Source organism: Humulus lupulus, chromosome 2 (assembly GCF_963169125.1).
Source record: "Humulus lupulus chromosome 2, drHumLupu1.1, whole genome shotgun sequence".
Classification (NCBI taxonomy): domain Eukaryota; kingdom Viridiplantae; phylum Streptophyta; class Magnoliopsida; order Rosales; family Cannabaceae; genus Humulus; species Humulus lupulus.
Genome location: NC_084794.1, coordinates 287,285,031 through 287,295,550, shown reverse-complemented (window position 1 = coordinate 287,295,550; position 10,520 = coordinate 287,285,031). Strand labels below are relative to the sequence as shown.

The 10,520-nt window shown below is 33.6% G+C and overlaps 4 protein-coding genes across 4 annotated transcripts; 2 read left to right on the top strand and 2 right to left on the bottom strand.

Moving 5' to 3' along the window:
* Nucleotides 1-2,225: 2,225 nt before the first annotated feature.
* On the top strand, nt 2,226-4,717 carry LOC133819660 (large ribosomal subunit protein uL14x/uL14z/uL14y). The gene is made up of 4 exons (XM_062252960.1): nt 2,226-2,383; nt 2,815-3,099; nt 4,299-4,340; nt 4,453-4,717. Exons 1-4 carry the CDS (start codon nt 2,371-2,373, stop codon nt 4,533-4,535), a joined length of 423 nt encoding a protein of 140 aa, XP_062108944.1. The 5' UTR covers nt 2,226-2,370; the 3' UTR covers nt 4,536-4,717.
* A 939-nt stretch (nt 4,718-5,656) lies between these two features.
* On the top strand, nt 5,657-6,813 carry LOC133819658 (acid phosphatase 1-like). The gene is made up of 3 exons (XM_062252957.1): nt 5,657-6,159; nt 6,295-6,504; nt 6,614-6,813. The coding sequence occupies exons 1-3, from the start codon at nt 5,780-5,782 to the stop codon at nt 6,789-6,791; spliced, it is 768 nt and encodes a 255-aa protein (XP_062108941.1). The 5' UTR covers nt 5,657-5,779; the 3' UTR covers nt 6,792-6,813.
* Nucleotides 6,814-6,907: 94 nt separating this feature from the next.
* Nucleotides 6,908-8,670, bottom strand: LOC133819659 (peroxygenase-like). Its single transcript, XM_062252959.1, has 6 exons — nt 8,413-8,670; nt 8,061-8,210; nt 7,875-7,960; nt 7,678-7,772; nt 7,453-7,578; nt 6,908-7,332 (listed from the first exon to the last, which is right to left on the bottom strand). The coding sequence occupies exons 1-6, from the start codon at nt 8,522-8,524 to the stop codon at nt 7,179-7,181; spliced, it is 723 nt and encodes a 240-aa protein (XP_062108943.1). The 5' UTR covers nt 8,525-8,670; the 3' UTR covers nt 6,908-7,178.
* A 426-nt stretch (nt 8,671-9,096) lies between these two features.
* Nucleotides 9,097-10,258, bottom strand: LOC133819661 (uncharacterized). Its single transcript, XM_062252961.1, has 2 exons — nt 9,652-10,258; nt 9,097-9,450 (listed from the first exon to the last, which is right to left on the bottom strand). The coding sequence occupies exons 1-2, from the start codon at nt 9,667-9,669 to the stop codon at nt 9,112-9,114; spliced, it is 357 nt and encodes a 118-aa protein (XP_062108945.1). The 5' UTR covers nt 9,670-10,258; the 3' UTR covers nt 9,097-9,111.
* Between the last annotated feature and the right edge of the window lie 262 nt (nt 10,259-10,520).

The window sequence follows — 10,520 nt, the reverse complement described above, 5'->3', positions numbered from 1 at the left end:
TGAGTTATAGATTCTCGCGTGTTCGATAGTTCGGAGGATTCTACACATTTTGGTTAGGTGTGTGTCTATATGTGGTGGCTGGAAAGTGGTCCTTCGTCATCGGCAACAGTAACACACAAAGAGGAAAAAGAAAGAAAGAAAGAGGTAGAGAAGAAGAGAGAAATAAAAGAAAATTTTTGAGGAGAGAAAGAGGCTACGGGAAAATAAGGCTGAAGCTTTTTTTTGAAATTACATTTGGACCCAAAATATTAAAATTCTTTTCAAATAAGCCATTTGGCAAAACTTTCTTAATTTTATAAAAATTCCCAATTAAAATTATATGACATTTGGGTCCAATACTTGACTACACAAGTCTTTCTCTCTTTAATCTAGTTAATTACATAAAATCATGCTTTAAACACTATTTTTCCATTACTATTTCTTAAATTTGTAAAATCGTACATTTTATGTATTGAAAACTGTGATTTAAATAAAAAATGTATAATGAAAATGTTGGGCGTTACATTTTTTACACAAATCAATAAAACTTTGTAACCTGAAAACCAAAATATAACTTTTCATTCTCCAGTTTTCTGTTGCACTCATATGTTTATTTTCTTCCTCGTGGCTAATACTAGCAATTCCACCGTTCAACGACCATCATTGACATGCACTCTAGGGTCGTGCTCCTCTTGCCCATGCGAGTCTAACCCCTCATATTCCATTGGTCAAAGCCTTAATATGGTTGTGTGTGGTGCTCTTGTCTTTCGATTGATCCTTTTCATCAAATTATCAACAATGACATCATTTCTTGCGAAAACCAAATACACAAATGAGTTCTTACAATTGACTAGAGTAAGATCTTCATTGGATCAGCTATGAAGACCCATTAGGGACGGCAAAATGTGGATGCTGGAAAATTTCGCAACATAAAACATCTTCAACTCGATTCGAATCTTCTAGACGGTGGTGAGCCATATTGCCACCACCTCCCAAACTCCCAATGACACGGGCTTTAAAAACCTATTGCTCCATTTTCACAACCATCATAATTGGGTAGTGTTGCTGTTGTGAACTACCGTGGAGCTTCATACAATGGGTGTGAATAATTACACTTCCTATATAAAAACCATATTAACAAAAATATAACTAATAAATTCCAAATAAAAAGTAAATGTTATAGTTTAGAAAACCATACTTTTAATTATAAGGGAAAATACCATCACTTACAATAAAAAAAAGGGATAATTACATTAAGTACGGTGTTTAGGAAAAAAATTCTAAATATACGGTAATATAAAATAATTACACATTTACGGTAATATGAAAACTACTGATCATCATCATCAACATATGTATATATTGACTGGTTTTTGAATATACGGTAATATAAAATAATCTCTTGACTGGTTTTTAGATATATATATATATAATATATGTATATATTGTGATGAACTTAATTTCAGTCGATAGATATATACATATACTGGTTAGAAAGTGTATCATCATCATATACATATATAATATATGTATATACGGTTAGAAAGTGTTGTTAATGGTTTTTTCATCTTCTTGACAGGTTTTTGAATATATATATATATAATATATGTATATATTGTGATGAACTTAATTTCAGTGGATAATTCCATTGTTTTTGTTTTAGATTTATTACTTGGGTAATTGAGAATAATTGTGATCCGAGTTTTGATTTCTCTCATAGTAAAGAAGAAGACATTTTCAAATGATTTCTTAACTATAAAATATTTTCGTAAATATTAGTTACAAAAATATATTTCTTAGTTGTAAAACTAAATTTGTAAACTATTGTTACAAAAATAAAAAATTTAGTTACAAATTTATTTGAAAGTTTTATCTAAAAAAAAAAAAAAAAAAAATCTACAATTCTATAATGGATTTTGTAAATATTATTTACAAACACGTAACAGATATTTACAAGTTTGTAACATATATTTACTAGTAAACGTTGTTCACAAAAAATTGTATTTTACAGCTTTTATTTATGATTTTGCCACTCCGTATTTACAATTTTGTCATTCCGTGTTTTTATCCAAAAATCCCGTATTTTTGTAATGCACCGTATTTTTCAGATTTTTTTTAACTTTTAGTATATTTTTGTAGATTTCCCTAAAAAAAATGGAAAGCTTGAGATTCCCATTAGAAAGAAACTATAAACAATGCTGCCTATATAACAAGCAAAGGCCCATCTAGGCCTAGCATTATAAGGCCCAGTACAATTGGTATTTGGATAGAAGACGAAGGTCTATTTGGGAATATGAGAAAGTGTGATCTCGCTGAACCCTAGTAGCCCTCTTTATATATAGTCTCAAAAACCCTAGCATCACTTTCAGTCGTCTCCTGCAGCAACCCACAATGTCGAAGCGAGGTCAGTTCTTCTCTTTTGTTCATTTCCATTCGTTAGTTTTCATAAGAAATTAGTGAACCAAATAGCAATCTTCTTGTCGTGCCATTGATATTACGAGCATAATTGAGCTCTGTCATTTGTTTCTTTATCTGTTTAGTAATAGATCTACTTGTAAGATAGAAAATCTTTTCAGGATAATTTTTTTTAGTGATATCTGCATGTTCTCTTAGTTTTATTGTAAGCAATATTACTTATATAGGTGTTTGGTCTTTAGAAATGTGAGCTTTGTGTATGTTTTATTAGTGGGTTTTATTGATCATTACAGATGGTGAAAGTAAAAAGGAAAGAATCCTTTTATTGTAGAAAAAAGTTGTTACTTTGTAGATTTTTTTTAAGCTAAATGCATTTTATTTTAGAATAATACATTGTAACCTGTTAGTTTTTTGGTATAGGGCGTGGAGGTTCCGCAGGGAACAAGTTCAGGATGTCACTGGGTTTGCCAGTGGCAGCCACTGTGAATTGTGCTGATAACACTGGAGCTAAGAACCTTTACATCATCTCTGTAAAGGGAATCAAGGGTCGTTTGAACAGGTTGCCATCTGCTTGTGTTGGTGACATGGTTATGGCCACTGTTAAGAAAGGAAAGCCTGATCTGAGGAAGAAGGTTCTGCCTGCTGTTATCGTCAGGCAGCGCAAGCCCTGGCGCCGAAAGGATGGTGTCTTCATGTACTTTGAAGGTAAACTTTTGGTCATTGTTTTTCTTTATTTTTGTGTAGCTGTTTATTATTCAACAATTCTCTAGTTTCATTTCAATTTGCTTTTATATTCTGTACTTTTGATGAATTAGCTTAAAGGGAGTTCTATGAATAGTTTTGTTGTTTTGGGTGCTACATACCAGATTTTTTTTGTGCTGTGCTGGCAATTCAAGTTTCTGATAGAATTTGATTGATCTATTTGAATTCATGTTTGTATTTTTGCCGTTTTAATGATTACCATGCATAACATAAGCAACAGTTACGATTGTCTCTCATATTGTATTTCATGTGAAGTTAATTATTTGATGCTAAGTAAAATAATGTTATATTGTTGTCTTCTATTTTCTCACCTAAAGACGAACAAGGATATAAAGGTTTTTCCTTGGTACTATTCGAAAAAAATGATTGCTGGTTTTGTGGTATTCTGATGCATACATATCTTACTATTTAGTCTGCTATGTGTGTACTATGATTTGATGCTTTCTGAGACCAGCTAAATCTATATAGTCAAATATTATCGAGTGGGTGTCTCTTATATAGTATTTTGCTTTTTGCAATTCTATAAATTATTTCATACATATTCTCGTTTTTCTAGTCAAATGATTTTTCATTAAATTTCTTTCTTCAGTAAATGTTTTGGTTCTATTGGAAAGTTAGGCTAGTTGTGTTGCTGGTGATGTGGTGTGGAGAATTGTATATCACTGTTCCTTCACACTTCCCATACCCAGCAATATTATAAATACCAACCTCACCCCAATACCCGGATGGTAATTATGTTTACTATCCCTGTCAAGGTTGGGATATTTTAGCTTTTTCCACTAGTTGCATTATGTTTTAACAAACTTTTTTCTTGAGTTTCTTTTTTAATGAAGTATATGTTTGTATTGCTCCTTTTGTTCGCAAAAATTGGAGTTATAGTTGGTATATATATACCACCAGACATAAGTCAAGTATCATCCTTTACATCTATGGCTGATACGGTTACATTTCTGGAAAATCAATTGTGTCCATCGTTACAGGTGTGTCTTGGCCTTTTAATGCTCACATCTGCTCCATTAGGGCTCTACATTTGTTTTCTTTAATTTTACAAGTTGCATCTGCATAGTTTCCTAAGGGAGAAATGGAAATTTGTGACTTAATTGTTAATATTCTAATCATCTTTGCAATAATTCCATTTGCAGATAATGCTGGTGTTATTGTGAACCCCAAGGGAGAAATGAAAGGTATAGTTATGAACTAAAACTCAGTTCTATTCACTGAAATTAAAAATTATTTCATGCTTTCCTTGTATTATTTTTAGCTTTGCTTATTGGTTTTTTTTTTTACTTGTTTTAGGGTCTGCCATTACTGGTCCTATTGGGAAGGAGTGTGCTGATCTATGGCCGAGGATTGCAAGCGCAGCCAATGCTATTGTTTAAGTGCCTTGACTGAAGTGTTTTTTCTAGGATAGTTCCAGACATTTGTGAAATTCGAACTTGTTTTGTTATTTTAGTAAGGTTTGGTATACATTCAAAGAAGTTTTGTGGATCCAGAGTTTCATACTTGATTTTGTCCTGCATTTATTATGCACACTCCTATGAAGTTGAAATTTAGCTTATTAGTTTGTGACTATTATTTCATTTATCTCATTTGTCAAAAAAGAAGAAATTATTAAATTATTAACATGAAAAAGAAAACTAAGGGCACTCACCAATGGAATGGAAAAGAATTGATCTTTTTTTTCTTGGTTGAATTACTTGATGAATTACTTTTTTGTTTTGTTTTTCGCTGTGGTTGCATTTTAGAGTAATAGAATACATTCTATTTTAAAGTTATAGTTTTTTCACTAGTGGAATATGGAATATCAAAATGATCATTTTAATTTATTCTATTATTAATAATTTTTAGTAGTTGTCAGGTAATACTATATTTAAGTTTGCAAGTTAAAACAAATTAATTCATAAAAGCTCTAGTTGGTTTCGAGTATTTAAGTCTTTTTGCTCTATAAACTAAACCGACTTAAATTTGCCTTCATAAGAAAGTGTATTCCATTTGATAGAAATCCTACTATCCAACTATCCAACCTTCTGAGTTGTCAGGCAGGCTCAAAACGTGGAAACATGATAGAAATGGAAAGGGGAGTTGGAAGCAATTAGTCAAAATACCTACCTAACATGACATGCCTAAATTGATATATCCAGGCATTCATTTATACTATTGTTGAGTATAATATACTTATACTTAGTGTCTTTGTTGAGCTCCTGAAACAGTCTCTTTTAGTTTTAGATGCTTCCTCAACATTTGACTATCTAAAGAGTTTCAACCCATGTTCCCACAAACTTCCAAAAAGACAATCCAAATCCCTTAGGCCAAACTGCATAATTGCATATTATTTTACTCTAATAATAATAATAATCATCACACATTTATTATTTCAATTTAGTAATAGTTTTTTAGTACTTAAATCACATGTTACAATACAATCCAAGATCACCTCTTCTCCACTACCAAAGAACACGACTGTGCTTACTCATAACCAGCCTGTGATGCCTCTTGACATGTTGTACCAAATCCCATGTGACCCGGCATCATCCCCTTAATCCAAACCCAATGTTGGAGCCATATAAAAGCCTTTACAAATAGTGTTCTCCATGTATCTTCAATAACTACATTGAAAAACAAAATGGGCAGAAGCCAAATCCTCTTGTTGTGCTCTTTGAGCCTTTGCATTAGCCTAGCAGTTGCTGATTGGAACATTTTGAATCAGAGAACCAAAAATGGTATGCAGATCACACTGAGGAACTACTGTGAGAGCTGGAGGATGAATGTTGAGCTTCACAACATTCGAGATTTCGAAGTTGTCCCTGAAGAATGTGTTGGCTACATTGGAAAATATGTGACTTCAACTCAGTACAAGGTTGACTCAGAAAGAGCCATAGAGGAATGCATAGTTTTTCTCAGCACAAGTTGCAGCTTGAAGAAAGATGGCAGAGATGCTTGGATTTTTGATATTGATGACACCCTTTTGTCAACTGTGCCTTTCTACAAAAAACACCATTATGGGTAACTTTCCTTTTTGCACTTTTAGAACATCACAGATATGAAAATATTGTGACAAGTTCAAGCAATTTTGTATCTGGGTTTTCAGTCTTTTTTGTAAATCATGTAAATTTACTTAATATTTTCATGAATAAACAGGGGAGAGAAGCTGAATCTGACCTCTTTTGAGGAATGGCAGAGTCAAGGTAAAGCACCTGCTTTGGATCACTCTCTCAGACTCTTCAATGAGATAAAGTCCAGAGGCTTGCAGATCTTTTTGATTTCTTCCAGGAGAGAACATCTCAGATCAGAGACAACTGACAATCTTATGAATGTTGAAATTCATGGATGGACTAATTTGATATTAAGGTCAGTTTACTCTCTCTATATGAAACAAAGCCAAAAGAAAGAAAGAGAAGTTTTTTCCTTTAATTACAGCCTACATGGTTTTATTAATTTTTTTGGTTTTTGTGCATAGGTCACCTGAAGATGAACTCTGCTCAGTGCGGGATTACAAAGCTAGAGCTAGACAACAGTTGATCAGCAAAGGATACCGTATTTGGGGTATTGTTGGAGACCAATACAGCAGCATTCAAGGACTACCAAATGCTAAGAGAACATTTAAACTTCCAAACCCAATGTACTATGTTTGCTAAAAGAAACCTTCATTTTTGGTACTTGAAATTTCTATCTGAAGATTCAACCAAAGATTGATTGCCTAATAAGGCTTATGTTGCTTCTACAGAAGATATTTGTACTATTCTATATTTCTCTCTAAATAATATTTGGTAAAGCTTTTTCATTAAAATATAAAACAATTATGGATAGAAAATAGTAGTACAATGCAAGTTGATATGAAAATAGTTACATATGGCTAAAGCTCACAAGCGTATAATAAACAAGCACTTTAAACATGAGCTAAACTTGAGTGGTTTTGACTTCTTAAACTTGGAAGATCAGAGCCTTCTACTGTCTAGACAAAGACCTTCCTCTGAAAATTATTCACTAGCAACAACACACTTCTCTTAAGATATTTACAAGCATTAATACAATTTATCCTCATCACCCAGATTCATCTTGGCACAATACTCAAACAAACTTCCATCATACACTCTCCTCACAGCTTCTTTAGAGAGAAAACCCTCTTCATCTCTGGCTAGAATATACAGCAATCCCCATTCAAACTTACTTGCAGCCCTGCAATTTAAACCACATGATATTTCATAATCTAGAAAATGAGGCTATATATACAGTCAACCTATAACGACTACAGTAGTAAAAGTTTCTTTAGTTCATTATGAAAGTATTAGATCATACCAGCCAAATAGGTCAAATGTAAGTCTGTTTCCCTCTGTCATGTTCCAGAGCTCTCCAAAGCTCAATTTGTCAGGCACTGTTAGAGCATATTTGCTAAATGTATTTTCTAGATTAACTGGCATATACCTGAAAAACCCATCAAAGGAAAATGGTAACAGACAATAGTACTAATTAGAATGATTTCTCATTAGATTGGTAAAACATATTAGAGTAAATTTTATGTACCTTCCTTCTGTGTCATATGTTCCAGAATCACTACCATGCTTGGCTTTGTGAATGTTGTGAACGTATACGGGAAGGAAAGGAGAAGGGATCCATCCCTTGAATAAAAAAAAATTAGATCATAATTAGCTCTTACTGGAGTAAGAAGCTTAAGATTCAATATCAGAAAAACACAAAAGATGAATTGTGAATAAACTTACAGGCAGAGTTGAATAGCTCAGAGCAGCATTGATAGCAATGGCCATTATAAGAGAAGCAAAGGCATTGAAACCAATAGCACGCAGACCTTAATCAAAGACAACCAAAGAAAATTTTAAAGAATAAATAGAAGAAAAAAAGTTCAAAGAGAGAGAAATGAGTAATGGATTTGAATATAAACATTTTACCAGAATAAGTCTCCCAAGGGTAAATGATTCCATTGTCATCTTGGTCAAAAAAAGCAACATGTTGCTGAAGAACACTCAGATTGTAATGCTTATGATCGGGTGTTCCTGTTGGGTGACTTGTGTCAGGAGCTACCAATGCCCTTGGCAGATCTGATTTTTGGTTGGTACATATAAAAGACATTAAACATAGATCATGGCTCAACATATATCATATATCTAAAGACCCTTTATCATTAACTACACGGTCTTAGCATATCTTGACCCAAATAACAATTGCAACTAAAACTTTGATCAGATAACATTGAACTTTTCTTAGTTTTAAAATGAAATCCCAGTTAAGAAATGAACTTACAAGGCTTTGGAAGAGTGGTTTCAAGGTCACTTCTAACCCTTCTTTCATAAGTTACAGGTGCAAAACGAGATTCTGTAGCTAAGGCATCGTTTTCCATGAAGAATGTGGCCATGGTATTTGTCCACTTTGTAGTGTTTGAAAACAAGCGTGGTTAGACTTAGGCTTATAAAGGAGGAGAAATGGAGAAGGAACTAAGTGCGTGGCAAACAAAGCGCAGAAAAGGCCAGTCGTGGCACTTGCGAGGAATGCATGCGCAGCTTTTATGTGTTGGAAGTAGAATATTACATTTGGCAATGAAAAGGGTTTTTGGTGTGAGAACTCCTCTACTAACGTTTTTTCATTTTTAACTTTATTCTTTTATCTACAATATTCTAGTTCTTTTATTTTGGCAGAAATACAGAAGGAGAACGTTAAATGAGAATGTTATATGTAAATTCTAAATTTTTTCCAGTGTAGTTAATAAAAAAGACATTAAATTTTTTATATTATTTTATGTATTTTAAAAAAATATGAGTAATTATACGTTAAATATTTTCTTAAAAAAAAAATATTAGTTTGGTATGGTTCATTTTTTTTTGGACATTAAAATCTAACTAGGCTTTTTTTTTTTTTTTTTTTTTTTAACCAAGGAAGGTTTATTAGCTGGCTAAATCTGCCTGCAAAAGGATCAACAAATCAAATGGGTTATAACAAGAGCTCCTAACAATGAGCTACATGGTTAAGAGAATGCTTCACAAACTGAATATACATTAGTACAATGAGACAATAACACTTGACAATCCCTAACAATATTCCCAAAAGGAGAAAGCAAGGAGGTAGAGCTATGAATAGCCTGAACTGAACAAGCAAATGACAGTTAGACTCTATAATAACATTCTGCAGCAGCTGAGATTTAATCCAACTAAGAGCCTCCTTGACTCCGATTGCTTCAGCAACGTGGGGAAGAACCAAGCCACACCTCAGATGACTACTCCTAGCCTTAATGAGAGTACTACAATGGTCCCTAACTGCCCAACCAAAACCAAAAGAGTGACTATCCTGAAATAAAGCAGCATCTACATTAATCTTGACCATATTAACACATGGTGTGGTCCAATGTGCATAACTCCCACAAGATTGGGCAGAAGAATGTGCATAACCAAAAGAGTGACTATTCTGAATCACTTTTCTGAGCAACACTCCGATGATCAAAATAAGTAAGTGCAGATGTAACTAATTCATGTTTATCCAGTCGAGTACCTCTCCAAACGAAGTCATTGCGAGCTTTCCAAATACTCCAACAAAGCATACTAATCAGCAAAGTTTTCTTACTGATTCCTTGAGTTTGCTCCAACCAGCTCCCAAAATTCTCGCGCTTATCAGGCCCTATAGTAATCCCAAACGTGAACCAGCAAGACAAAACAAAAGGGCAAAAAAGAAGAGCATGAGTAACCGATTCATTAACCTTCAAACAAATAGGGCAGCTGGAGCTAATGTCCGCAAAACGCAGCTTTAAATTCAGGTTGGTGGGGAGGCAACCTAAGGCAGCACGCCACAAGAAATTCTTGACTTTTGGAGAATATTAAGAGTCCAAAGAGTACGCCAAAAACCACAATTATTGTCCAAAACCCAGCGACCATGAAGGACTTGCAGTGAACGGTAAGCACTTCTGACAGAGTAAAGGCCTGAAGTTTCATGTATTCAATACCAGTGATCCCAGTGAGAAGAGCATCTTAGCGGAATGCTTAGTTTCGGGTCTCTATCCTGATCTGCAAACATATCAGCAAGGAGATCACTATCTCAAGTCCGAGAGCCAATAGTCAATAAAGAACTCACTGATTTATTGAGCAGCCCAGGAGTAGTAGAATTGTTGGGATTAGTAAAATTCTCATATTCTTTATTGGGACTACAATCTTATATTGGTAGGAGATGATTAAGATTGTAGGGAACATATTTAAACATTTCACAGTAAAATAAAGTTACGTAGAATCTTTGGATTAAATACTATAACTACGGTTTACTAGTATTATGAATACATGTAATCTAGATACAGATTACTGATGTAGTATGACATATTAGTGAAAGTACTTTGTATAAAATGGTTATACATGAACGAGACCTGATATGTT

Coding starts and splice junctions, on each gene's coding strand:
- LOC133819659 (XM_062252959.1), bottom strand. CDS start 8,524: ATGGCCACATTCTTCATGGAAAACGATGCCTTAGCTACAGAATCTCGT. Junction 8,211..8,412: donor AACCACTCTTCCAAAGCCTT/GTAAGTTCATTT, acceptor ACCAAAAATCAG/ATCTGCCAAGGGCATTGGTA. Junction 7,773..7,874: donor TGAGCTATTCAACTCTGCCT/GTAAGTTTATTC, acceptor TTTTTATTCAAG/GGATGGATCCCTTCTCCTTT.
- LOC133819660 (XM_062252960.1), top strand. Junction 3,100..4,298: donor TGTCTTCATGTACTTTGAAG/GTAAACTTTTGG, acceptor TTCCATTTGCAG/ATAATGCTGGTGTTATTGTG. Junction 4,341..4,452: donor CCCCAAGGGAGAAATGAAAG/GTATAGTTATGA, acceptor TACTTGTTTTAG/GGTCTGCCATTACTGGTCCT.
- LOC133819658 (XM_062252957.1), top strand. CDS start 5,780: ATGGGCAGAAGCCAAATCCTCTTGTTGTGCTCTTTGAGCCTTTGCATT. Junction 6,160..6,294: donor TACAAAAAACACCATTATGG/GTAACTTTCCTT, acceptor ATGAATAAACAG/GGGAGAGAAGCTGAATCTGA. Junction 6,505..6,613: donor TGGACTAATTTGATATTAAG/GTCAGTTTACTC, acceptor TTTTGTGCATAG/GTCACCTGAAGATGAACTCT.